General features: G+C 43.8%; 3 protein-coding genes across 13 annotated transcripts; 2 read left to right on the top strand and 1 right to left on the bottom strand.

Annotated features, from left to right (window-relative positions):
• Positions 1-2,626: 2,626 nt before the first annotated feature.
• On the top strand, positions 2,627-17,717 carry si:ch211-1a19.3. 3 transcript variants are annotated; one of them, XM_046392512.1, is made up of 7 exons: positions 2,628-2,752; positions 5,801-5,877; positions 6,721-7,220; positions 11,778-11,874; positions 14,474-14,627; positions 15,600-15,754; positions 16,417-17,717. In XM_046392512.1, coding segments are annotated over exons 3-7 (735 nt in total). In that variant the 5' UTR covers positions 2,628-2,752; positions 5,801-5,877; positions 6,721-6,893; the 3' UTR covers positions 16,419-17,717. The 3 variants fall into 3 exon arrangements, with proteins under 3 accessions (XP_046248467.1, XP_046248468.1, XP_046248466.1); XM_046392511.1 differs by lacking the exon at positions 5,801-5,877 and having other exon boundaries at positions 2,627-2,752; XM_046392510.1 differs by lacking the exon at positions 5,801-5,877 and having other exon boundaries at positions 2,631-2,752; positions 6,576-7,220.
• Positions 2,929-4,530, bottom strand: sid1 (secreted immunoglobulin domain 1). The gene is made up of 2 exons (XM_046392515.1): positions 4,153-4,530; positions 2,929-3,694 (listed from the first exon to the last, which is right to left on the bottom strand). Exons 1-2 carry the CDS (start codon positions 4,196-4,198, stop codon positions 3,333-3,335), a joined length of 408 nt encoding a protein of 135 aa, XP_046248471.1. The 5' UTR covers positions 4,199-4,530; the 3' UTR covers positions 2,929-3,332.
• An 839-nt stretch (positions 17,718-18,556) lies between the features above and the next one.
• On the top strand, positions 18,557-23,600 carry LOC124061149 (survival of motor neuron protein-like). 9 transcript variants are annotated; one of them, XM_046392721.1, is made up of 10 exons: positions 18,557-18,716; positions 18,970-19,044; positions 19,715-19,834; positions 20,739-20,921; positions 21,202-21,402; positions 21,507-21,632; positions 22,128-22,265; positions 22,348-22,479; positions 22,714-22,750; positions 23,228-23,600. In XM_046392721.1, exons 1-9 carry the CDS (start codon positions 18,669-18,671, stop codon positions 22,747-22,749), a joined length of 1,059 nt encoding a protein of 352 aa, XP_046248677.1. In that variant the 5' UTR covers positions 18,557-18,668; the 3' UTR covers position 22,750; positions 23,228-23,600. The 9 variants fall into 9 exon arrangements, with proteins under 9 accessions (XP_046248677.1, XP_046248678.1, XP_046248675.1 ...); XM_046392722.1 differs by having other exon boundaries at positions 18,560-18,716; positions 18,967-19,044; positions 22,131-22,265; XM_046392719.1 differs by having other exon boundaries at positions 18,561-18,716; positions 18,967-19,044; positions 22,714-22,791; positions 22,875-23,600.
• The last annotated feature ends 2,627 nt before the right edge of the window (positions 23,601-26,227 follow it).

Below are 26,227 nucleotides of genomic sequence, written 5' to 3' on the forward strand. Positions count from 1 at the left end.
CTCTTACAATCAACCAAAAGAATCTTTTTAAAGTTTCAAAATAAAACAGGATGTGGAGTGTTTTGGTCATTTTAATGTCATGTCAGTGTAGTTTTATGAGTTTCATAGAGGAAGTGGAATCTGTGGGGTTCAATTTACAGCAGAGCGTACATATTCATACATCTCTGTCTGATGTGTGGTCAGAGCCTGCGCTGCAGACTGTTATTATCTACTGACAGGCTGCACCCGAAGCATCCACAGACCTGATGTGTCCTCCATTGTTATGTCCAGGTAAAGCCTGGTTTTCACTGCTGGATTTCTCTGCCACAGTCTGAACGTGATTAGAAGGTGGACGAAGGTCACCTGGTGGCTTTTTCTGATGGGGATGAAGATGGTCTTCATCACAGTCGGCTGCCTCTTCACCAACGTCCACCAGCAGCAGAGTTCCATCGCTGAAAACCATCGAGAGGGAGACGGACTGTCCTCTGGGCAGAGACCAAACACACCAACATCTACAGCAGGAGAAAGCAAACAGAGAACGTACAAAAACACTGACAAAGCAGGCTGCTAAAGGAGCAGTTCGTCAGTTTCTGTGGAGTCTCACCGCAGCAGGAAGATGATGATCAGTGCTCTGTCCATCCTGAAGTCTCGTCCTCTTCTTCTGGCTCAGTAATTTGAAGTCCTGGGGACGATGAATCAGACTGTTAATGAAATAAATGCTAAAGTCCTCATGATGATGTTAGAGTGTTAAAGTTTTAATAATGTCTCACTTAAGTTTAATTAACATCTGTGTTTTACCAGGGCGTCATGGCAACCGTTTTATCTGGATTAAAAGCTCTGGAAATATTTTGTTGCACTTGAAATGAAATCACTTTAAATTATTTTTTACCTCAAGTGAAAGAACCCATTAAAAGTTTTAAATAATACATAAAAGTTGCTTTTACTTTAAAGTTCCAATAATTGTAATTTTTATCTAATTTAAGGTCCTCCAAATAATGTTTTTTTAACTTAACTTTTTATTGATGATTTCTATTTAAAATGCAGATTTTTTTAGTTTTACATAAAAATCTGAACAATATTTAACCATAATTTTAATGTCTATAATTACATTGTTTAATCTTTAATAAAGTTTTTTGCTTAAATAAAAGTTCATATAGTGTTTGTCTTTTAACATTAAATAAAGTCCTATTAGTTGAGGTTTAACCTTACATAAAAATCCTCAAAATTTTACTTTAATTTGCAGTTCATGAAGATGATGCTTTTCCTTAAATTAATGCCCTAATAAAGTCAATTAAAGCGCTTTCGTGTCTTTTCATGGATATATTTTTACCTCAGATGATGGCGGTTGTGGCTGCTGTCAGTCTGAAGCGAGCAGATCTCCTGTGTGTCAACGTTCCTGCTGCTCGGTGAAGTCAGGAGACTCTGTGGAAAACAAACACGAGAAACTGTTGGAGCAGAACCCCAACAGTCTCCAGAGGAGGCAAACTGCCCTGGGATCAGCGCGACCGTTGTTTCAGTTGGCGAAGGACAAACAGATCCATATGTCAAACTGTCAAAAGTTTCATAAACACAGAAACTCACACAGCATGCAGGCCATCACAACACAGTTCAGTCATTGTATTGTTAACAGCTACATGATCGATAAAGTTTGTTTATTCACAAGAATTTTCAAAAGTGGAAACATGAGAAAACTTTATTGATCCCAGGAGAAGTTACAGGATACTGCAGCTCAGGAGGAACATTTGTTTTACAGGAACAAGAATTCAAAAGCTACATCCACCAAAACACATTACAACACCTTTGGCAAACTGTCCAGGACAGAGCAAAGATATCTCATTCACTGAGTTCAATGGTAAAGTTGCTTACATTTTTATAATATATCTAAACGTACTTGTACTTTACTTAAGTATTTTCATTGTGTGCTAGCTTACTTTGGCGTATATTTCTGTCCTACTCCACTGCATTTCAGAGAAGAAATATATCAGCTACATTTAGTTAATGGCTATAGTTAGTCACTTTACATCAAAAACATTCAACACCTTGTTTTAGATTAAACCAGATGGTTTCTACTTGTGTCTCCTCATCACAGCACACATGTGAGTCGTAATCAGTTCCACTACAGACTTTTCTCCTCCGCTCACATATTTTCTTTTTAATAACTGGCACTTAGGGCACTTTGATTACATTTTATTTGTAATGTACTTTCACTAAATTAGGAATTTGAAAGACAAACTTTCACTTGCAATGCATTATTTGTATTTCTGAAAATCTAAAAACAACTCACATCTTAGAAGAGTTTAGTTGACTATATGATTTTAGAGTGAGGAGCCCTGGTCATATAAATAGTTAACTGTCGTTTTTCAGGTGTACATTGAAAATATTCAAATGAGTGAAACAGCGCCCTCTATACTGCAACTATTTAATGTCTACCTGTCTGTGTGGCGAAGGAGGGTATTACGGTGTTGCTGCGGAGACGAAGGAAAGCAGGTGAAACAGACTTGAAAGCATTAATTCACAATGTGAAGTCAGGGAAAGAAAGCAGTCGGTGCTTTCTCGATGAACATTAAACTCGTTACAGAAAGAGTTCAGAGTTAGCTTGTTTTCTAGTGTTGCTAATGCTAACACTTACGTTCTTTATGGCTAGCAGCGATGGCGCGAAGTTCAGTGGTTGAGTTAGCAAACAAAATGGCGTCACAGCCAACAAGTGCAGTAAGATTATCTGACAGGACGGAGAGACTACCCACTCCTCTAAGGAAAGAAGACCTCAGATGACGTGAGTCAGATACGCCGTCTGTCTGTCTGTCTGTTAGCCGTTTGGCTTAAAGTAAAGCCAGCGCTGGTTTAGCTATGTTCGCCATTTTTCTGTTGCCCCAGTTGAGTGGTTTTTGTACTGAACCAATAATCTAACTTTTAACGTCAAGCTTTTGTGCCTGAACTACAGAGTTCTTAAAACAGTCACACGTCTTACTGTTTGGTCACATAGATACTTTATTAATTTATATGCGAAGTGTCAGAGAAACGCAAATCACAATTATTGTTAAGTCGGTGATAACATGAAATACTGAATAAGAAAAAGAAAAAACAAGACAAATAATCAAAGGAGTACAAAGTAAATTAAACATAGAATAAAAATACAAACGATAGTGACACAAATCTAAATGAAACAAAATAATATGGTCCCACTGAATGCAGCTGTTAGGAGCCTTTTGATTCAACTCACAACAGAAACGACAGAGTTTCATACGCTAAATGAATGTTCATTCATCATCGTTCAGGTTTCGGTGTGTGCAGGTAAAGCAGGAACACATCCGAAGCCGGGAGTGAAGACAGATCAAACCAGTAAACGCACCACATCATTTCTCTGGGACTTTGCCTTTCCGCTCGTCTCCATGAGTGATGCCGCAGTAATAAATCGCCGAGTCGCTCCGCTGGGAGGCGTGCAGCAGCAGCGAGCCGTTGGCGGTGGCCGAGACTTTCTCAGGACTGAAACCGGAGCCGTACTTCACATTCGAGCTGTCGTTGGACCTGATGGAAAGAAGCATCTGAGGACCCTGTTCCGCTGTCCTCTTGTACCAGCTGAGGGTGGAAGGGACAGTCGTGTTGGTGGTGGCGTTGGAGGCTGCCAGCAGGGGGCAGTGCAGAGTGGCGTCCTCCCCGACTCTCACCCGCATCGTGGAGACCAGCAGGGCGGCGGCGTCGTGCCGCCTTACGACACCTTAACAACACCACAGTCGTGTAAAACACTAACAGAATTCTTAGGTCACGAAAGTCTCAAACCAGTAAAACAGAATAAAATGGGCTGAGAGAAAATAATGTCGGGAGCTCAAGTATGTTAGTTAAAAGGAATCAAAGACGCGAAGTGATAAAGATACGCTATGCTGTAAATGAGAAACGGAAATCAACGTTTAACTGTTAAAGGGACAGTTCACCCCAAAATCAAGCTTTTCGCCGTTCACTGTTCATCCATCTAGCTTTGTTGTGTGCTGCAGTGTTCTGGAGTTATTGGCTGTCGAGTTGTCTGCCTTCTCTTCTAATAATGGACATAGATGACACTTCACTGTCTGCGGCTGCGTCATGATTAATAACCATACAAACATGTTTATAAATCCGTTAGCTGAAGTGCATGTTTACATTTACATAATAAATAAGTAAACAGACAGGAAGTGGACTCACCGCCAGCGGAGAGCAACATCAGACAGACCAGCACAGACTCCATCATCAACTGACGGAGGAAGCTGCTGCTGCTGCTGCTGTCTTTATAACCAACGGAGCGTTTCGGCGTTCAAAACAACACCTAACGGACATGCTGTGTGAACAAAAGCATGTGGACGTGCTGGTGACATCATGACGGTCATTTTCTCAGTCTCTCACAGAGATGTGGACTCAGGCCACACCTTTGGTGACTTTAGACTCAACAAAATCAGAAAAAAACTTGCAACTCTGACTTCATTGGACTTGAGTTTTTTGACTGGAAAATACTTGATAACTTTCCTCCAAGCCCAAAGATTAAAATGTGTGTTATTTTTAAATATAAACCCCACATAATTTGTTTACCTTCATGTCCTCAGACTCAGGAATAGCAGGGCAGCTGTGGTTCAGGAGGTAGGGTGGTCGTCCACGAACTGGAAGGTTGGCTAACAGTGTGAGGATGTGTGTGTGTGTGTGTGTGGATGGGTGCATGCTGGCTTGTGTGCTTTAAGTGGTCAGACTAAAAGAGCACTCTGTAAGTACACTCCATTTTTACCATTTCCATTTACTTGTGACACTGACTCGGGGCCACCTGGCCACACCATGATCTCAACATCCCAGGTTTGATTCTGGCCTTTGGGTTCCTGTCTGTCTCTGTGGTTTAATATTGAATTGAAATGTATAGACGAAGAAAACCACACCACCATGATGGAGCAGAGAGAATTATTTTCATTGTCGTTTAATCTGCTGATCGTGTTCTCGACTAATTGATTTATTGTTTGGTGTATAAGATGACTTCAGATTGTGTAATTTCCCATTGGGTCCACCGAGACGTCTTCAGATGTCGCGTTGTGTTTAACCAACAATCCAAAACCCAAAGAAACAAAAGAGGCTGCATTTGAAGCCAGTCGAAACTGCAATGAATGCCTGTTTTCATTATCGGTTAATCTGCACTATTTTCTTGATTTATCATTTCTCACTAGCCATATTTTTTTATTTATTCAACAGTCCAAGCTGTCTCTGAACTGTCAGTGTATGACAAATGAAAGCTGAACATCTAATGACTAAAACCTGCAGATAAGGAAAATATTTTATTTCAGCCCTAATTGTTGACGATGAGCATTGAAATGAGCTCCTGTGGGTCTGAACAGATCATGTGTAGAGTGTGTGATGTGTCAGCAGGGTGCAGTGTGACACAAATACAGTCCGAACACGTCACTGCTCTGACTTCAGATGAACTGATGTGTAATGATCCTGCGGGGGGCGCTGGAGAGACTGCAGACGGCCTGCTGCCAGAAATAACTTTAAATCTGTGACTTTGTGCCAGGAGCTCTGCAGTGAGTGAGCGGTGAGGGCACATACTGTGTAAATCATCAGTGTTTCAGCACACCGTTGCAACACTGAGATGTTTGTCAGCAGCATTTTTGCGATTCTTCCACAGACGAATGATCTCTGTGAGAGTTGTCAGTGCTTCTTGTGAGACTCACGTCAGCCTAAACATTACTGTTGTTGCTCTTTCCCCTACTGGCCTTCAAGCTACAAACATCAGATCTGAGCACAGAAGATGTCTTCACGTGTGTCAGAAACAGGAAGTGATGATGCTGAGAAACTGCTTCTCTTGTTTTTGTAGCAGGTTTGAAGGAACTGAGCCACACAGGCATGTTTTTCATGCATGTAGAGTGGAAACGTGGGTGTCATCAGAGTTAAAGGGTAACGCAGTGGCTGCTGTGAGCAGCTACAGCTGACATGTCGGGAAAGACTTTGTGCTCACTCTAACAGACTGGACAGACTCAGATCCACTTCACATCAGCACTCTCTGAGCTGTGGCAAAGGGGGGCGATGTTCAGTACGCTCACATTGATTGGTTCATATTTGGTTAACATTTCAGTTACAGTTTGTGATTCTCCAACACAACCAAGACATATTTCCCTTATGAAAGTCCAGCCTGTTGGGAGTGGCCTGGAGGGGGTGGGGGTTAACCCTGAAACTGGGCTCCTGGCTCCTGGCAGGACATACAACATAGTCATGTTGTTTGGCTGTTTGGCCAGGAGTCCAAGGACTGAAGCTCGTAGCCAATCACAGCTCAGACAGACTGGTGGGGGCGGGGCCTGTGCCAGCTGTGTGCCAGCAGCTGGCAGGAGGTCAGGAAAGAGTGAGAGCTGCTGAGGAGGAATGAAGGCACATTTTCTTTATCTTTTCTTTTCTGTTTCTCTGAGTTTCGTTTCTCTGAAACTTCTGCTATTGAAGATCCTGTCAGATCAGTTTGTGTTCCAGAGTTCATCCAAGTTCATGGCTGTGATTCAGGGAAACAGAAACAGAAAGCCCCAGTGTTGAAACACACACTCACTCACACTCTTTCACATAAACGAAACTTTCCCTCCTCACTCTGTGTGTGTGTGTGTGTTTAGTGACTTTCCTGTGGATCACGGCGTCCTCTCTGGGCTCGATCACACCAGTGTGGATGGGAGGAGGAGGGTGAGGTTTGGGGTGGGGAGGCGATGGGAGGTGGGAGAGTAGAGTGGGTGAGGTTTGCCGTCCTCCTGTCACCCTCAGAGGGAGCCCCTCCCTGAGTTCCTGCCCAGCCTGAAGGGAAAGTCCAGCTCACTTCAACCTGAGAGACTCACTGAGAGTAGCTGTTCGCTCCACTGCTCGTCTTGATCATCCTCACCCCCAGCAGTACCATCTTCATCTCCGTCCCCATCTCCACCTCCTTCAGCTCTTCTCCCATGGCTGCCGCCTCCAACTCCTCGCAGAAGGTAAAGAACATGGTGATCGCCCTGCTGGCGCTCTGGTCCATCATCTCGCTCATCATCATCGTGGTGTGGGCGACGTCTCCAGACCTGAAGAGCTCGGCTCAGTGCCGCGCCGAGCTGCAGGAGGTGACGGAGAAGATGGAGGGGGCCAAGGTGGTGTATAACAAGAACAAAGTGGCTCTGGAGGAGATGGTGGAGGCAGAGCGGGAGGAGCGGGTTCGTCATAAAGCTGAGATCCTGGTGCTGCTGGAACGCCTCAACACCACCAACGCCACGCTGGAGGAGTGCCAGCAGGAGAATGTGAGTGACGGAGCTCATCTGACACGAGTCAGCAGTGTAAAAATACCAGTTGATGTGTGTGAAATCAGTCTAAATAACTTGGCAGGTTGTTTGAATTTAGTCCCATCTTAGGGGAAAGTAGTTTTCTACGTCCTGTTTGCATGTTTTACTTTACTACTTTTATTGTTTAGATTTTGAATGTTCCTCATTGTTTCTGTGCTTTCGTGTGTGTTTCCTGGTAAAACCACACGGAGTTCCGGTTTGAGGCAAGTGGTTTGTGTCAGTATTACTAAGAGTGTTTTTCATACATCAATATTTATCATGAAATTGAAAATGTATGAAGAGTAATTAGAAGGTTAATTTAAATGTGTGACATTTAGACTAAAAGAAATAAGCAGTCGCTGATGCTTTTCAGAGGTAGGAAATAAGTGGGAAATTCTGGTTTTTAGAACAAGTTACTCGAGATGAGACTTTGTGCAGAACAGTAACAGTAACATGATACATTAGTATAATACATATAATATAATAGTGGGGTCTAATTGTGCTGTTACTTGAAACAAGATTTTTTTAGTGAAAAGGTGATCAGTTTAACGATATCACATGACCTCAAAGACAAGACCTGGTGATCTGTCTGTTGCTTTCCTGTCTGTAAGGACAGAAAATTAGACAGCAGGATGCATGACGGACTGAGCTCCAGCTTCAGTCACAAATCAGGTCAGACCAGTAAGGCTGAACCGTCCTACTTTGTGAGCACATGTTCACTCATCCTGGTCACTCATACCTTCATGCTGAACCAAGACTGACAACAGACTCAGAAAGTCATGAGGCTGAGTTATTGTACAGCCTCATCAATGGAATCCCAATAAAACTCCAAAAAACTGAAAACAGTCTCATGCTCAGTCCAGCTGCCAAAATTCAACTGGGGGGCAGCTCCACCCGCTTCCCCAAAACACCAACAGCTTCCATGTGGACCCCAACAACAAGTGACTCGCTGACATCGATAACTAACGTTAACACAAAGAGAAACCGAGCAGGTGCTGAGTGAAACATTCGGTTCTTCAGCCTCCTCAGGGTGGTTCAGCTCAGAAAGGAAATAGATCGTTTGAGTCGTGTGAGCTCTGATATGAGTGAATCTCCTCTTCACTGTCCTCCTCCCTCCGTCTTTATAAAGTGTTTCCATTTTGGGACACTTTTATTTTCCCTCCAGTAAAGACTTTGAGTCGTTTCCCCTCCCAGCACGCTGAGAGCTTAAACTGTGAGGAGTTCAGTTGCCTCCAACGTTTCCAGCTTCATATTCTCAGAGTTGTTGGTTGGAAAAAGTGAGTGTTTGCCTTCATCCCCACCCCTCCTCCTCCTCCTCCTCCTCTGGTGGTTCGTCCTGACTCATTCCTCCTGCTCTCCTTCCTTCACCTCTGCTCCACTCCTCCCTCTCCACTCCCTTATTTTTTTCCTGCTGCCTTTTTCTTTCTGCTCATCCTGTGAAAGCTTCAGTGTTTCTTTGTGCTGAAGGGAAACTCTCACATCATCACTGTGGATTGTGAATAATCTCAAAGTGTCCCAAAACGATCTTGGAAAAACTCCATTTTCCTCCAAACAGATATAACATATTCTAACAATTTGCAGACTGTGACTACGTTTCCCAGAATCCACTGCAGACGCTGCGTTTTGATCAGACGGCGCATGTTAGGAAAACGGGATTCCACAGTACTGAGCTGAAGGTTTACCTCCTTCTGAACCAGACACGGGCACAACCGCCAGTAGACATCAACAGCCAATCAGGAGAGAGCATTTGACCAGGACACACTGTTTTTTTTACTCCTCTGGCTGTAAATAATAAATGGACTGTGTTCAAATTCATCACAATTACATGTTGACTTGGTTTAAACGGGACTTTTTCAAAACGGGACACGTGACATAAACTTCTGCCACAGCTTCTCGTAACATGAACACGGGCAGCTACCTTCTGTTAGCCTGTTAGCATCTTCGCCTGCTAATTGATCAGTTTTCTTCTTTTTGGCTCCTGACAGCTTCCTGTCTTCAGCTGTGAGACAAAACTCAGCTGCAGCGTTCGTTCTCTGCGTGCAGACGTGTGATCTGTGCAGCTGCTGCATTCCTACCAAAAGTTTTATACATTTGAACTGTTTGCACCTGTTGCTCCAACACGTCATTGATGGAAACCACCTGAACACCAGCTGGTATCACCTGAGCTCAGACTTTAAGCCGCTGCATGCTGGGTAGATGCTTTACCTTTTGAGCTTTCAGAGAACGCGTGTCCGTCCTGTAAGAGACGGAGACGACGTAAAAGACGACGTGTGAGCGATGGCAGCAGAGTCTCACTTTGGTTCAGCGGAGGTTTCAAGCTGCTCTCAGCTGTGAAACCTGTGAACCACATGTGATATTTCCAGCTGTTGTGTGATGTTTTGAGGGAGCGGATTCAGTTTGATGTGTTTTCGTTTTCATCTCACTTGAGGTTCATCAGCTGGTCTCTTGTCAGTGTATCAGTTTTAAGTCAGGTTTGTTTTGTTGTGTTGTTATGTGTTGGGATGTGTCAAGCTTAGCTTTTCCAAAACAGTTTCGTGGTTTGACATTAACAAAGTTTTTACAGGTTGTTGATTGACACTCCCTTCGTACAACCTGCCTGGCTTGCTTCCCCCTTCCTTTTGTCCAGAACGTTTTAGCGCCCTGAGAAACAGACTGAGCAGACTTATTCTCTTCACCACAGAGTAGCTTTAGGTGGCTTTAACACTGCGGCCTGTTGGTCAGCTGATCTCGTTTGTTACTGCTGGAGTTCGCTGCTCTGCCAGCAAACAAGAAACTTCACAGTCTCCTGGCACATGTAATAACTCAGACGTTAACTAAAACTTGCTTGTAACTTCTGTCCTTTTGTTTGTCCTTTTCACATTAACTAACATTTGAAAAATCGTGAATTGATGCAGAATCTAAAAATTCTGTCTTTTTCTTTCCCTCTGCTGAACCGCCTACCTGTCTGTGTGTCTGTCTGCTACATCCTGTCCTCAGACCAGTCAGTGGCGTCAGTGTGGTTTCAGGTGGTTCTGTGTGACTGAGTCAGCAGGAAGACCCAACATACACAAACACTCACATACATAGATACACACACACACACACACACACACATATATACATACACTCTCTCACACACACACACACACACACACACACACACACACACACACACACATATACATACACTCTCACACACACTCACATACATACACACACACACTCACACACACACACACACACACACACACACACACATACATACACACACACACACACTCACACACACACACACATATACATACACACTCACACACACATATACATACACACTCACACACACATGCAAATGAGCGGTTTCACTGCTGCTTCCTCTGCATCACTTCCTGTTTAACGGCTTCAGGTGTTCATCCGGCTGGGTCTTCACAGTAAAACAAAACTGTAGTGAGAGCTCAGCAGAGCATGACTAAAGTACAGTCAGATAAAATCACTGGGTTTTCAAAGACTTCACATTAAAGGCTGGAGGTGAAACACAAACAAATCAGAACTGGAAATAATTAACCAAACTTTCTGTTGTTGCAGATGTTCGTGAGGTCCCTGGGCAGGTTCCTCTCAGTTTGGTTTTTAACAAATCAAGATGATGTTTCTTTCACATCAGAACATTTGGAAGTTTTCCTAATCAATGATGTTGATGATAAATTAATAGGAGGAGCTCTCTCAGTTAGCTCAGAACAGCACGAGTACATCAGTATTAGTATTACTGACGCAGTGTGAGTACACGGCGTACTACACTGTGTGTTGTCACTGTGTTAGAGGCCTCTCGGGGTGAAGATGTTTGTTTGGACTGTTCCTTTAAGTGCGGGATTCTGTTTAAAGTGCTGGTCTAACTATAACTGCTGCGTCCCATGAAAGGAATGTTTCGAAAAGCCGTTCTCAGCGACAGAGCTGTGCTGCTTTCAATCACCAGCTCAGCCCTGAGAGCAGACAGCCGGGCACAGTCTGGCCTGGCACAGCACGGCCCAGATGCAGGTCCTACAGAGCAGGTTCACAGTCCGCATGTTGGTCCACCTGTGTGTGCAGGGTTCAGGTTCTTAGAACCGTCACAGTCTCGGACTGAGCGAGGTTTTAGTCTGAGGAATCTTTCACACTGGCACAGTCCAGGTACATCACACACAAGAGGACTAAACCCGACCTTAGCCACAGGTGTGCTGACTCTTCAGCACCTCAGGTCGAGGACCAGTGGACAAACTGTGTGTGAAGTAAACTCTCACTAGTGTATCAGTATGAACAATCTGATGTCAGTCACATTTAACTGCAGTACTTTTGCCACATGAAGCTGACAGAGCTGCTGTGCTTTTACTGCATGTGGTTGCTGGAATATTTCAAACGCTTTTGCAGACGGGATTAAGACGTAAGGATTCTGCACATTTGACCTGAAGCTTCTGTCTGTCACAACACCTGTGTGGATGGATGTTAGCTCAGCCGTAAAACCTCTAACCTTCAGTCCCGCACTAACGTGTTTTTCTCTCTCTGGGGTGTGTTTGTTTCATCTTGCAGGTCATCCTGAACGGGAACATCAGCGTCCTGCAGGAGAAGATCGAGCAGCTCCGTCAGACGGAGGCGAACCTCACGGCTCAGCTCAGCCTGCAGGAAGGTAACGTTCCCTCTGTAGGAAAAACTCCATCACTGCCATGAAAGGACACTTTCTGAGCAAGTCACCGCTGGTATTCTTAGCTGTAAACCCCCCCCCCCCGGTTACCATGATGACCAGTAAATAAACACACACGATTGGCCGGTTTGAAGAAAAAAAAAAGGATTTTCTCTTCTGAGAGAAAAAGGGAGTGTCCTTTTTAATTATGTCAAAGAATCAGAGACCACAAATAAAAGATGTCAGGAAATTCAGTGCACATGTTTGCAAATGTACATGTTGTGAGAAGGAAACAAGGACGGAAGGAGGCCGCAAGAGGAAAGGAAGAAGGGAAGTAAGAAAATCAGCAATCAATCTGAAAACAAAAGTAAACAGAATGAAAGAAAAGCAGAGGGGAGGAATTAATAAAACAAAAAGAATGAATGTTAAAGAAACAATGAATGAAGACAAGAAAGGAAGGAGAGAAACAGGAAATGGAAGGAAAAAGACAGAAATAAAAGATGAAGACGAGGAACACCAGGAGAAAAAAGTCCACAAACCTTTTTCAGATTTTTGTTATTTTCAGAATCTTTACAAACCAAACAATCAATGGATTAATGAAGAAAATAATCAGCAGATGAATCCAGATCCAGAATCATCAGCTGCAGTCCTGTGTTCAGCCTGGTACAACCTTAAACTCCTGCTTGTACAGTAATGCAGTCACATTCATCTGATCAGAGATCAGATACGACGGCACAGCAGTCACAGGGGACGCTGTGCTGCACTCAGTTTCACTGTGAATACTCTAACTACATTTTACTGATCGTTTTACTTCAGAGTATTTGTACAGTGTGGCACTAGTACTTCTACTGAAATAAAGTATCTGAATGCTTCTTGCATCACTTTAAAAGTAAAAATGTAAAAAAAAGAGAAAGAAATGAATCCTCTCAACTCAACAAGTAAGCAGTAATTTCATGCAGTGCAGTGAAGAGACCCTGCAGAAAAAGTACTTCATAGCAGACGGTTGTGCAGTATCAGGACTTTGGTATGTGGGTTTCCCTGTGATGTCAGCATCACAGCGCTACGCTAATGCTAACAGCTCCAGCTCAGCTGCACACCACGACTCAACGTGGTGCCAAAGTGACGCTCGCTGGGATCTTATCAGGTGGTAGCTCTGACTTCCTGTTCTTTCTTCTGTTCTTCTTCTCTACCTGCTCAGTTTTAATGTTTCCTAATCACAAAACCACATGAGATGTCAGCACTTCGGAGTCAGTCAGCAGCAAAATGTTTTCATAAACACAACGAGCACTGCAGGTCAAGTACATTTAGTCAAGTACTGCATGTCTTTATGTACTGAAGCACTGAGGAAATTGTTGCTTCAAGTGATGTTCACATTAAATGAGAAATGAAGTGAGATTATATGACCTGTTTTCAGCAGATTAATTATTATGACGTGTACGTTTCTCACAGATTTGCGACCATCTGCAGTGTGTAATGAAACAGGAGCCTTTGTTAGAGTTAAGAAAGGTATTTTCCTTCACTAATCCTCTCCAGAGGCAGCAGCGGCAGGAACAGGAGCCTGATGGCAAGTAGAGAAACGTTTTAATGAAGGTGACTTCCTGCTCTGAACAGTCGGAGGGAAGTGATGGATTCCTGTATGAAGCAGATATGAGAGCAGCATTGTGTTAACAGGCAGCTGCTGATAGCATCAGTCACCGTTTAATGTGAACACGTCGGTGTGGAACAAGTGAGTCAAAAACACAATCACTTTCATTTAGTGTACAAATACTCTATTACAAGCTAACGTCCTGTATTCAAGATCTTACTTACTTAACACACAAACAGGTTACTTAAAGTATAGAAAGTAAAACTACTACTAGTACCACTTCCTCCCACAGTGCAGAACCGAAGTCAGTAACTTCCGTGCAGCAGTGATCGGGAGGTGGAGGCTCAGTGTCGCGTCCCCACCCATACACCCTTCCCACAGTACAGCATCAGTGTGCTGACAGAAGATGATCTGTCTGGTTTCTGGACTCTGTACTGGTATCAGTGCTTGTCCAGGTGTTCATGCTTTGGCAATGACCTCACCGAGGCTGAATCTGATCCAGAATCTGCCCACAAACAAGCTAAAGTACAGAAAACATGAGTGCTGGCAGCTCAGCACATTCCTGACATAACAAACTCTGATTAGACTCAGTGTTTCCTTATAAGTTCATACAGAAGCAGATCTGAACCAAACCCTGTTCATATTCTGCTCGATTCTGTTTGATTAGACTCCAGCACAGATGAAAAGATGCCCCACCCCAAGCTACTACTGCTATGTTGGGGAACGTTCAGTCACTAACAGCACAAAACAACACAATGGGTAACGTAGTAACCAGGACCATCTGCTGAAATGATTGGAAACCAAAGATTTTTCAGGAACAAAGTCAGAACGTGAATTTACGTGGGTGAGTGTCGGCACAGCACCTTCAATCGTGAGCCCAACGCTGTCAGACAAGCCACTTTTTAAAAAAATTAAGTTAGTTTTTGTTTCTTCTAAGGTCTGTTTTTTCATTTCAGTTTACTAAGATGTGTTTCTTGTCTCCCTGAGCAGCATGTTAACTCTGTTTGTTTGTGTGTGCAGATCAAATCGAGGCCCTGCAGCAGAACGTGACCCAGACGGTCCTAGAGACCATGTCCTGCTACAATCTGAACACTGCTGCTAAGAGTCACATGCTGGCCGCTGAGAACCAAATCAAAGCTTGCGAGGTGGGACGGCAGTACCTGCAGAAACAGCTGTGAGTCGACACTCGTTTAGTCTTTTGTTCACCGGACTTTCATCACTGAAGGATTTCAACGTAAAGCTGTTAATCTTTGGAGTGCTGAGTTCTGCTCAGAGAAATCTACCTGTTCTGACAGGTTTGAAGGACGTATGGAAGGTGGAGGCACAGTGAGACCACACCCAGCAAGTCAGCTAGACAGCAGGAAGGGGAGGGGCTTCGTGTCTCTATAGTCACAGCTGGTTTGTGATGGGACAGGCAATTTCTGCCATCACACGACTCATGGGAATTAGTCAGTTCTGTCCTATAAAGACAAAACTCATTAACTACATGCTAAATCTGACCTGAGACCAGGATATTTTTTCGTGTTTCATGTGATACCACAAAAATGTGTCACTGAGATAAAAGCTGGGCTGCAGTGACGGCGTGTTAGCTGTAGCCAAAGCCGTCATTATTGATTTAGATTGATTAGATTGATATTCTTTATTGACCCCAGGCTGGGAAATTACAGTACAGCAGCAGCATTACACACAGTGACGATACCGTGAAAGAAAAAGAATAACCCGTACTGTTAAAATAGCAAATATACAAAGCACTATAAAATGTATATACAACAGATAAGCTGTATTGAATGTTGTGCAGAATAAAATAAAATGTAAGGTGCATTATGAATTGAAACATGGAGGCTAACACAGCCAAAAGCTAAGTAGCTACAGAAGCACCAAGTGACCAGAGTTCACATGATATTTTGTGGTCGAAGCGACAACATTTAAATAGCTTATTAAAGATGAATTTGAGAAGGGGGCTCAGTGGTCCCAGTAGAAATGAGATCAGAACGCGTTTGTAGAGTTTTCTCTTTTGACTGTAAAATCGTCAGAATCCAAATGATTCGAGACGTCAGCTCTGTCCCTTGCAATCCTCCCCTGTCTGCCTTACTGCTCTGTGTTTATCACACCTGTGTGATACCTGTGTGTACTGATGTGTTTACAGTCAGAAGTGTAAAGAAGTGGAATCTGAAGCTCCATCACAGCTGCAGCCGCAGGCGGCCACGACCCGCCCCTCCTCCCCCGCTGTCACCGCCTCACCCCTCGCTGGTATTCCTGTGCTGACGCTGCTCGTCTTCAGCGCTCTGCATCTGATAACTTGTGAGTGCCGACGACGCCACCGGCTCGTCTGTCCCAACTTAACTACTCACACATGGCTGTAAATCAGACACAATGAAGGCCAGCAGACAAAACTGCGGCACCCAAATGCATCATTTATGCTGCAGTTTTTAGTTAATTTGCTTTAACAAGAAGTTTCATATTTCTTCACGTTAACGTGAACATGTTATTGTATGGGAGCCTAAACTGTAATTCAGATTAATGTTTAAGTTCCAAGACGTCACCTCATGTCGTCGTCTCTGGTTCGCTGAAGCAAACAGAAAGTCACAGACGAGCGAGCTGAAGAGAGAGAGTGATGTGAAATGAGCTTTTGGTTAAAACCTTTGTGTTGTGAATGTAATCGAAACAGGATGTTATGACAAATGAACCGCTGTAGAGTGAGCGTGAGCACCGCCACCTGCTGGTCACAGCTGCTCACCGCAGCAACACCCGTCTGACGAGTAGCAAGACGACGAGCTCACAGATTTATACTGACAGAATGAAACAGAAACATACTGCAGCAGAGACCACAGATAAATAGACAGGGTATTGATAAACAGGTATAATAAATAACAGCGTGTGCATAGAGTGCGTAAGCGTAATGTGTAGAACAACTGTTAATTTTTACACTCAAACAAATGTGTGTGTGTGTGTCGTGTTTGCAGGATTTTGGCGAGGTGTCCACTTGTCAAGCGACGGCAAGCACTGTGTTCCAGGACGGGCGGAGCCTGGATGGACCGAATGACTGCTGTACAAACTTCCTGTCTACACAACAAGCAGATCACCATGGAGACGCTGACCCGTCTGCGCTGTTATAGAATGAATGATTGGACACAAACTTTGCTGAGACGTTCACCGACTGATTACAGACTGCTGCTTCACCACTGTTTTCTGTTTTAAAGCTTTACAGAGACCAACGTTCTTCCTGAAGCTGAACTTTGTGCTGCTGCTTTGTCACACTGCAGCCTGTTTTAACATTCAGGTTACAAATCATTGGTCAGTTTTTAGATCGATTTGCTTTCAGACAGCCGTTACTTTCATTTTGTTGTCATGAAAATCTACACCCAAAGTGACAGAAATAATCCGTTAGAGCTGGAACATTCAGGGAAATTAGAAATTTGAGAATTGGCTGCTGAGTAGAGAAACAAAGTGATGTCAGGGAGACTCTTAAAGTGACATCAAAGAAGAGCAGTGAAAACATGGCATGATTTTACAAAATAAACGTCCACAACGATTATTTGATATTTAACATTTTTTGTCATTTTTGTCATTTGACGCATTAATTCAGAAACTCTGCAAATTCTGCTGTAATTTGTTTCATCTTGGTTTCCTGGTTTTGATTTTCGAACAGGAGAGCGTTGTGTTCACTGGTCTGTCATCTGCCTTGGTGTTTAATCACAGACCCAAGGGATTTATTCTTTGACGTGGGCTGTGATGGATTCTCTCCCTGCAGGAAGTGATTGATTAAAACCAATCAAATCGATCTAAGAACTGATTTATTGTGAAAGCTATTGCCCTGTTTATATCTGACTCTAACATCTGGTCTGAATCAGGATTAAAGATGGAACATGAGTTGTCGTGAGGTGCAAGGACATCCCAGCATGCACTTGGCTCAGCAGCCCCACCTACAGTCTGTGTGCAGACTAACAACCAACACGGCTGATAGTCACTGATTTTCTTCCTTACTGTTCCTTACCTGTAAAACAGTAAACTATGAGTATCAGCAGATACTGATCAGTGATCTATGATTTAATCTTTAATTAGATAACAATAGACATCATTATCATGAACAGCTGATCCAGAGTCAGATCTAAACGGGGTCAAAGTTTCTGTTTGTTGTTTCACCGTATCCTTTTTATGAAGCTTGAAGCTCCTGCAGCTGACCAACGACTTGACTTTTAGAAGCTTTTATCTAATTTGAAGGGTGAGTGGGTGGGATGGGTTGGAGGGGTTTCGTAATGTGGGGGGCTGGCAGATGGCGGGTTGGGGGTTTCAGGGGAGGTTGTATGTTTTCATGAGAATAATAAACATGAAGAATTTTTTGTTGTTTTGCTTGTCCTGATTGACCCAAAGCTCGAACTTTAGAGTTAAGCGACACAAATTTCTGAACATATTAACAGCACTGGGAAGTAACTAATTGTATATACTCAAGTACGATACTGAAGTACAAGTTTGAGGTACGTATCTGCTACTTTATCCCTCCACAACGTTCAGAGGAAAATTTTACTTCACTACATTAACTTTAATTACTTTCCAGATTCAGTTTTTGAACGAAACTTGAATAAAATGGAACATGTTAGAGATTAAACCAGCTTTTTGCCTCTTTAGTCCCAATGTTAAAGCATCAAACTGGTCAGAATTCATTGTCAGGTTTGGTTGATTTCAGCCCAAATGATCACAATTTCAATGAAATTCAAGGACTGGATCCAGTCGCTTAATGTTTGTGAGGTAATCAGAAGAATAAATCAGAGTTGTGACTTCTTCTTTAATAATGGCAGCCATTTGCTCTTTAACTGCATCACTCCACCAGACACAAATATTCTGTTTCAACATCAGTCTGAACAGAGGAGCACATTTCAGGATAATAAACTTATCTCTTCTTGTACACTTCTTCTTATACCCTTTTCAGGTCTTTTAAATAACAAACATATGGTCTTGCTTTTAAGGTTTTACATTAGTGGTTGTAATGTATCTAAAGTTTTTCTAATTAAAAATTAGATATGTAAAGAATTTCGTTTTAAGGACAGTAAACAGTAAATATTTCTTTGTTGACCACGTGTCTTCTTGAAAATAAATTTATTTTGAAAGGTCCAAACGGAGGCTCTCTCCTCACATCCGGTTACCTTGACGCAGGTGTGGTAGTTGCGGCTAAATCTTAATCTTTGTGTAATGACTTTTCCTTTAACTATTGACAGTCATGACTGAACTGACAGAAAACAGTGTTCTCCGAGGACCCGTGGAGCCGGTACGTTTTTATCAACTTATTATTATTTCCATTAATTTAGAAAACTGACACCGAGGACCTGGTCGCAAATGGAAAAGGTCCGCTAACCAATCAGCTAATTGATTAGCTGACTAGCTAGCTACCAACTTAGCGGTTAAATAACACAACCCGGGCGAGCAGGCAGTTTGGCTAACGTTGTTTAGTTTTGATGTTAGCTTGTTTGTTAGCCAACGCTTTCCCGTCACATGCTAATGCTTAAACCTTTTCTCAGCAGGAGTTCGTTACTGCGGCTGTCAAAGACGAAATTTTGCTCACAGAAGCCTTTGAAACCACCTTGCAAATTTCACAGGTTTGTTTTAAAGTTTAGGTCTCATAGTTTTTGCGCAACTGTAATAAATAGAGTGCAACAAATAAACAAATAAATTTTTTGGTAACACTTAACTGTAACTTTACGGAGCTTTCAGCAGGCGGCGGTAGAGCTAATGTTAGTGTTTGGGAGGGAAAAGTCCACCGAACTACATTCTAAGTTCTAATAATTTTAATACTTGCTAAAAGTATGATAGAAATGTAATACACGCAGACTGTTTCCTACGTGTGTGACAATATTTGTTGTTACTGTAACTGAATCACCGGCTGCCCTTTACTCTAACTGTCGCCCGGGCTGACTCGACTGGGACGTTTTTAACGTTTCATTGGCGAACGGGCTTTTAAAAACTTGTTGTACGTAATGATCCATACATGATGGAAAACGGCCTGAGACTGTCTGCAGATCAGTTTGGTATGCACGTACATTCGGCGTGTAGAAAATGAACTGATCAGCATTTAACTACAGCACACTGTGTATTTAAAAGAAAGAAGAAGAACTCGTTTTGGTAGAAGAGCCAAAGCCGCATGTCGAAGTGAAGATCATTTCAAACCATCTTATGTTGCATATAATGTTGGCAACATTTCAGTTTGGACCCATCAGGTCCTGTACTCGTATGATACGGTGATATTTGTGTGTTTCTGTGTGTGTACAGGATGTGACTGCGGCCTCAGAGGAGACGGACTGCAAACAGAAGCTGGAACAGGAAGATGGACAGCTGGATGGACAGACGGTCTCTGAACCTGCAGCTGAATCGTCCAGTACCGAGTCAAAGGTAATGACTGTACACACAGGTCAGAGCAGGCTTACATTAAAGAGATCCTCTTTATCCTCTTTGATAAAGCTTATAGTTAGGGCTGGCCTAGGCCTATAGGCTTAGACTGCCGGGGGTCCTCCCATGACGCACTGAGCTCTTTCTTCCTCTCCCTCTCCTTCTGCACACATTCATGTCCCATTAATGCATATTACTAACTCAACTTCTTCCCTGGAGTCCCTGTGCTTTCTTGTCCCGCAGATTCCTAGCGATCATGACTGGACCTCCTGCTGCGGTCCTGCTGTCGTCCTGCTCAAAACCTACTGCGATTACTACTGTTTAGTCATAATCTGATTTAAATCTGTTACGACTCAGTACAGCTACTACCATTATTGTTACTACTATTGTTATCAAAATCACCATAATACCTTCTGTATACTTCATTGTCATTATCTACATTTCGATACTTCTGGTATTATTACTGCTGCTATGCATCTCTGCTTGTGCTCTCTCTCTCTCTCTCTCTCTCTCTCTCTCTCAACCCAACCGGTCAAGGCAGATGGCCGCCCATCTTGAGTCGGGGTCTGCTCTGAGGTTTCTGCCTTCTAAAAGGCAGTTTTTCCTCTCCACTGTTGCCAAGTGCTTGCTCAAGGGGGAATGTTGGGCTCCCTCTATTTACAATTTAATTACAGAGTTTGGTCTAGACCTGCTCAAATTGGAAAGTGTCATGAGATATCTTTTGTTGTGAATTGGCGCCATATAAATAAACTAATCTGAACTGAAACTGAACAGAAAAATGTGGCTAACAAGGAAATATTATTATTAAATGCATTATGAATCGTTGAATAATAATCCAGTCTGATTGATTGACTGATGATTTCAGTCTTAAAGAACATGCATCTCTGTCTGTCTGTCTGTCTGTCAGTGGGTGGTGGGTGCTCAGTGTCGGGCGGTCTGGTCTGAGGACGGCCGGCTGTATCCAGCTACGGTGATGTCTCTGGACGGACAGCGCTGCAGAGTCCGTTTCAGTGGCTACGGTAACGAGGGGGAAGTGGAACTGAGCACGCTCAAAAGCCCAGAAGCTGCTCTGCAAACACAGAATTCTCAGGTTTGTCCTGGTCTGTTTGTTGGTTATCTAACTGATGATGTTTGTGCTTGGTGAACTGAAGTCAAATTTCCACCTTCATTTCCAACGTCATGTAAAAATTTCAATCCATTAATTGTCCCTTAAAAGTGCCATTAAAATGGTGCAGTATATTACCATGGGTACTGTATGAATAACATGTAACCTGTGTTGTACATTTTAAAGTAAACTTTAAAATTTAAAACAAATATACAACAAATATAAATGGTGACAGTGGCTTCGGTAAATGTTTTCTGTGGGTCAGGAATGGAAACCCGGTTCTCGGTGTCGGGCCGTGTATTCAGAGGACGGTCTGGTTTATCCGGCTGTGATTCTGTGGGTCAAAGGTCAGCGTTGCCGCGTTCGCTTCGACGACTACAACAATGAGGAGGAACAGGAAGTCAGCAGCCTGCTGACCCCTGATGAGCTCCACGGGCCTAGCAGAGCGACTGCAGCCAAAGTAAAGGCCAGAACCCCTGCAGCCTTACAGTCAAAAGTCAAACCAAATTATGGATTTGGGGAATTGTGACATGATCATATTAACTCTGCTGTGTTTCGTTGATTCTGCAGGGCAGCAGCTGGAAGTCCAGTGGAAGCAGCAGTGACTGGAGGAGGAGCAGGAGAGAGGAGAACCAGAGGGAGCGAGGAGGAGAGAGGAGGTCACCATGGAGAGATGATCAGCAGAACTCTTCCTGGGTGAGTCTCATAGGGTTTGTAGAGAGGATGAAGCTGGAGAATAATCTGACTCGGTCTCTTCCACTGCTGAGTGACGTTAGATGTGAATACATCCTGCTGGTTGGTGGGCAGCCTGCAGCACTGACCTCCTGTCAGTGACCACAACTTACTTTTCATGTGCCTCTGATTGATGACATCACTGACACTGTCCAATCAGCGAGTTCCCTGTGAGTCAAGTGATTTCATGCTTGGTTTGCTTGGCATGGATTCGTTGTTCGTGGGGTAACTTAAGTGTTAACTCTGGGCTGCGATGATGTTTCCCTTCTTACCGGGGTACATCTCCATGGTCACTGATGCTGTTCACGATACAGATTAAAACATGTAAAAGCACCTCCAATGACCAATCAGCTCTCTGATCCTGGAGCTCGTGTTGCTGGCCGTGAGAGGTGTTGTCTTGTGAAGGACGACCTCCACGAAAATCCTGCTTTGACGTGTTTGCTTGATTTTGTGTGTCAGCAGGTGAAAGAGAAATCCAGCAGTCAGAGTAAAGTGGACAAAGACGCAGAAGAGAAGAGCAGAGGAGCAGAGAGACCAACCAATCAAAGCTTTCCTTACTTCCCTCCGTTCCCTCCTCCTCCTCAGTCGAGCTCGGGGGTAAAAGCTAACCCGCAAATACTTGCTAAACCGGTTAATACTGATAATACTTTGTTTGTTGACGCGTTGCCTCCCTGTCCAGGACCCTGGGTCTTTCATCCCCCCTCCTCCTCCTCTCTGGATGTTTGGAGAGAAGGAGTCCAAGAGCTTCAGCGCCACCTCCAGCATGTTGATGCTGTGGTACATGTGTGGCTTCCACACCGGCAGCTACTTGGTCAGTAAATGTTGAGTGTTTCTAACAATGTAATATGTAGCAGTAATGTATGCAGCAAGCAGTAACAACAAGCACTTGATGATTTCAAAAGGAAAGCTGAGAGAAACGTGTGCGCGGGTTTTCTTTGCCAGAAACTCGTGTGGCGGCCTGTGACGTCACGCCTTGCATACAGGAAACTCGTCCTGTAAGAATCTGAAGCTTGTGTTTGTTCTGGTGTGTTTGCATGTGTTTCAGGCTCAGCAGGAGTTCAAGTCGAGCTCCAAACAGTGAGGTGAGGACCCGAACACGCTGAGCACACCTGTACACACTCAGGTACAAACATTCTGAGTTTACAAAGTGACGCAGAGGAAAGTCACGTGAACACAATGAAATCATTTGGCCTGATGATGTCACAGTGATGTCATCATGCTGCAGGTTGTCTGATCGTCGGTTTGTGGAGTCGGACAGATGTTTACCAGACAGGAAGACACTAATGAAAGACACCGGGTCGGTCTGTACTGGCTGTCTTAGTGCAGTCCAGTCTCAGCACATTCATTCAGTGTGATGCAGGACTGACTGACTGACTGACTGACTGACTGACGGACGGACGAGTAAAGAAATCAGTTGGAAACAGAAGCACAGGATCAGGATTGACTGATAAACGGTGACACAAATGAGCATTTTTCTCAGCACAGAAAGGAGTGTGATGTCTTCAACATCTGTTCACAGTGTGGACGCTGCTGTCCTCCTTTGTCTTATTTGTTTTTAGTTTTTTGCTTCAGAGCTGCAGAGGATCGTGGGACGAGACGCAGCTCGGACGTCTTTCACTCGACGTACACGTGCATTTGTGTTTCTGTATTTTTAAAATCATTTTATTTGTTTTTAGTTGAATGTTTTCATGCTGGAGTGCTTTGCAGAAACAGCATGTAGAAACGCTTTGTGTTTAGATCACATTCAGAGAAATGAAGACGTTTGTGTTAATATGTTTGATTCTGTTGAGTTTCAATGATGCTCAGTAAATCACTGAACTGCTGTAAGAAAATTAAATGAAAAAAACTGGAGCTTTTTGTTATTAAAACAAAGATGGATGACTTAAATCTCTTTATGTTGTCAATAAAGTTTAATCAGCCTTTAAAGCTTCAGACCGATCAGAAAGATTTTGCTGTCATCACTCGTGTGTCATGTCTGTGCAGATAATTTTATGTTGGCAGGTTTTCAGACAAGTTTTACGTCTGTGGTGTTGAACTTCACTCTGAGCTCACTGTTTAACGAGGCGGACACCCTCTCCACGTTTAGCTTTCCTCTTTGATAGAGACCCGCCCCTTGTTATGCTGCTGTAGGCTTAGACTGCCGGGGATCTCCCATGATGCACTGAGCTTCACTCTCCTTCTGCACTCATTTATGTTATTAACTCCGCTTCTTCCCAGGAGTCCTTGTGCTTTCTCGTCTCGCAGGTTCCCATGGATCGTGGTCCTGCTTGAAACTTACTGCGATTACTACTGATGGCAGTCGGTGATCATTCTTTGAGTTTATCACTACCAGAGACATTAGACAAGACTATTGATCCAAAGTTTAAAAAAAAAAAAAAGGGAGCCTGTTTTCCCTTTTTGTGTTCCTGTGATAATGACTGAGCTGTAATGCACGTTTTGAACACTGGGTGGCATTTGCCGGTAAAGGCCAGCGGAAGTGCTTGTTAACCGGAAGACTGCGAGGGGAAGTGTAAAGTGTTTTTGACCGTGGTCACGGCGGTAAAGGAGGTAAACTGCGTTATGTGTCAATCCGAATACTAATGTTGTAAATAAAAGAAGCAAGAAAATCCACGGAGATCGGAAATCGTTTGAGGTCATTTTTGTGTCTGGTACGTACAGGTAAACCAGTGGCGCGTCAATTATCCGCCCGCCCAGTAACAGCAGGCGGCTTATGGGAAAGCTGTTACACAAAGTCAAAAACCTGCTTCGACTGAAACGTATCGATGCGCTTAGTCAGCAAGTGACGGTTGTCGAGGTTCCGTGCATTGGATCAGTGACTCGTTTGCGAAAGCGCTGCGGGATGTAGGACGCCGACTCGACGGATCCGAGCTGCGGCAAAGCAGGCATCCAACAGGACGCCGATTGGATCGCGAAAGGCGGTGGACAGGACGTCGAGTCGCCGGAATGGAACTCGGCGGCGGCCATGACTCTGGACTCAGCAGGACCGGATTGGACCCCGATCAGCTGTGAGTCTTCCTCACGAGGTACGAGTAGCGCTACTTAATCGTTAATGGCCATTTTTATCTTATGTGCACACGTTTACGAACGTAAACCCAAGCTTGGTAGCCAAGTGGAAACAAATGGATTCGTCGCCATGTGTGCCATAGCAACGATCGCTTCTTTGCGCGGTCGTTGCTATGGCAAACATCGACATGGATGACGACCTTTTCGACTTGCCCGCTGAGGCTGTCGCTGCGAATGGCTGTACGGACAATGGAGTTTAGAAGGACGAAAGACTCAAACGACCACGGGGAAACTAAAACGGTCACATCCAAACGGGTTACTAAACCAACCAGCAGAGCATTGTGCGATGGAGTAGCTGGAAAAGTTGCAAAGCAACAGAAGGGCTCAACTAAATAAAGCAAGTAGTTTGAGAAAAAATGTTGCAGAATTTATGTCTGACAACGATTGTGAATCCGAGAGTGCTGTTATCAACTACCAGAGGTACTTACTCAAAGTAAAATGCCAGTAACGATGGACAACATCATCACTGAGGAAGACCTGGCACAGTGGCCATATTTGTCATACATCCAAGTCCCTCACATTAAGGCTGATGGTGACTTGTTGATTGGTAGCAGTGGTCCTGGGCTACTTAAACCCTGTGAAATAGTCCACAGTCGTGGAGGTGGCCCATGCGCTGTAAAGACAGTGCTGGGATGGGTCCGTAATGGACCTGTTAGAGGCAGCAGTACCACTAGCCAAGAGGCCGGACTGGCTGTTGCCACTGTGAGTAAGATTTCCGTTTGCAAGCTGGAGGAGTTGCTAAGCAACCGGTATATGCATGATTTTAACGAAAGAACTTACAAAGACAATGAAATCTCAAGGGAGGACATGAGGTTCCTGGAAATCGCAAACAACTCTGCAAAACTGTTGAATGGACACTACATTGTAAAAATGTCCTTTAGGAAGAAGCAGCTCTTTCTTCCCAACAATCTGTCTGTCGCCAAGCAGAGGATATCTGGCCTCAAGAGAACATTTGAGAGAACGAGCCGTTTCATCGTGAATATGCAAATTTCTTCACAAATGTCACCGGTAAAGGGTTCACAGAAAAGGTACCCCTTCATCAGTTGAACCGTGAAGAAGGAATGGTATGGTACATTCCATATCATGGTGTCTATCATCTGCAAAAAAATACTTTATGTCCGGTATTCGACTGAGGATTTAAAGGATCTAGATTTGGATCGAGATCATCTTCCCTCAGAGTGTGCCCTAGGCTTGCAATGGTGCATTGAGAGCAACACCTTTCAGTTCAAGATGCAGGTAAATGAAAACTCTTGTACTAGGTGTGGCATGCTGTCACTGATTAGCTCTGTGTACGACCCTTTGGGGTTTATTGCCCCAACTGTCCTACCTGGCAAAGTCTTGCTTCAGGAGCTTTGCAGGAGAAGACAACTTGCTCCAACAGATACAGCAATGCTGGGAGAGGTTGCTTAAAGAGTTCAAAATCAAAAGGTACATCAAGCCAAAGGATTTTGGGGCAGCCCACACTAGCCCAATTGCACCACTTTTCTGATGCAAGC

Source organism: Scatophagus argus, chromosome 6, assembly GCF_020382885.2.
Source record: "Scatophagus argus isolate fScaArg1 chromosome 6, fScaArg1.pri, whole genome shotgun sequence".
Taxonomy (NCBI): domain Eukaryota; kingdom Metazoa; phylum Chordata; class Actinopteri; family Scatophagidae; genus Scatophagus; species Scatophagus argus.

Excerpts from the sequence above, each read along its gene's own strand:
- si:ch211-1a19.3 (XM_046392511.1), top strand. The coding sequence starts at position 6,894 with ATGGCTGCCGCCTCCAACTCCTCGCAGAAGGTAAAGAACATGGTGATC. Across the intron at positions 11,875-14,473 it reads TCAGCTCAGCCTGCAGGAAG|ATCAAATCGAGGCCCTGCAG; the intron begins GTAACGTTCCCT and ends TTGTGTGTGCAG. Across the intron at positions 14,628-15,599 it reads CAGTACCTGCAGAAACAGCT|TCAGAAGTGTAAAGAAGTGG; the intron begins GTGAGTCGACAC and ends ATGTGTTTACAG.
- sid1 (XM_046392515.1), bottom strand. The coding sequence starts at position 4,198 with ATGATGGAGTCTGTGCTGGTCTGTCTGATGTTGCTCTCCGCTGGCG. Across the intron at positions 3,695-4,152 it reads GATGTTGCTCTCCGCTGGCG|GTGTCGTAAGGCGGCACGAC; the intron begins GTGAGTCCACTT and ends GGTGTTGTTAAG.
- LOC124061149 (XM_046392719.1), top strand. The coding sequence starts at position 18,669 with ATGACTGAACTGACAGAAAACAGTGTTCTCCGAGGACCCGTGGAGCCG. Across the intron at positions 19,045-19,714 it reads CCACCTTGCAAATTTCACAG|GATGTGACTGCGGCCTCAGA; the intron begins GTTTGTTTTAAA and ends GTGTGTGTACAG. Across the intron at positions 22,480-22,713 it reads TCCACACCGGCAGCTACTTG|GCTCAGCAGGAGTTCAAGTC; the intron begins GTCAGTAAATGT and ends CATGTGTTTCAG.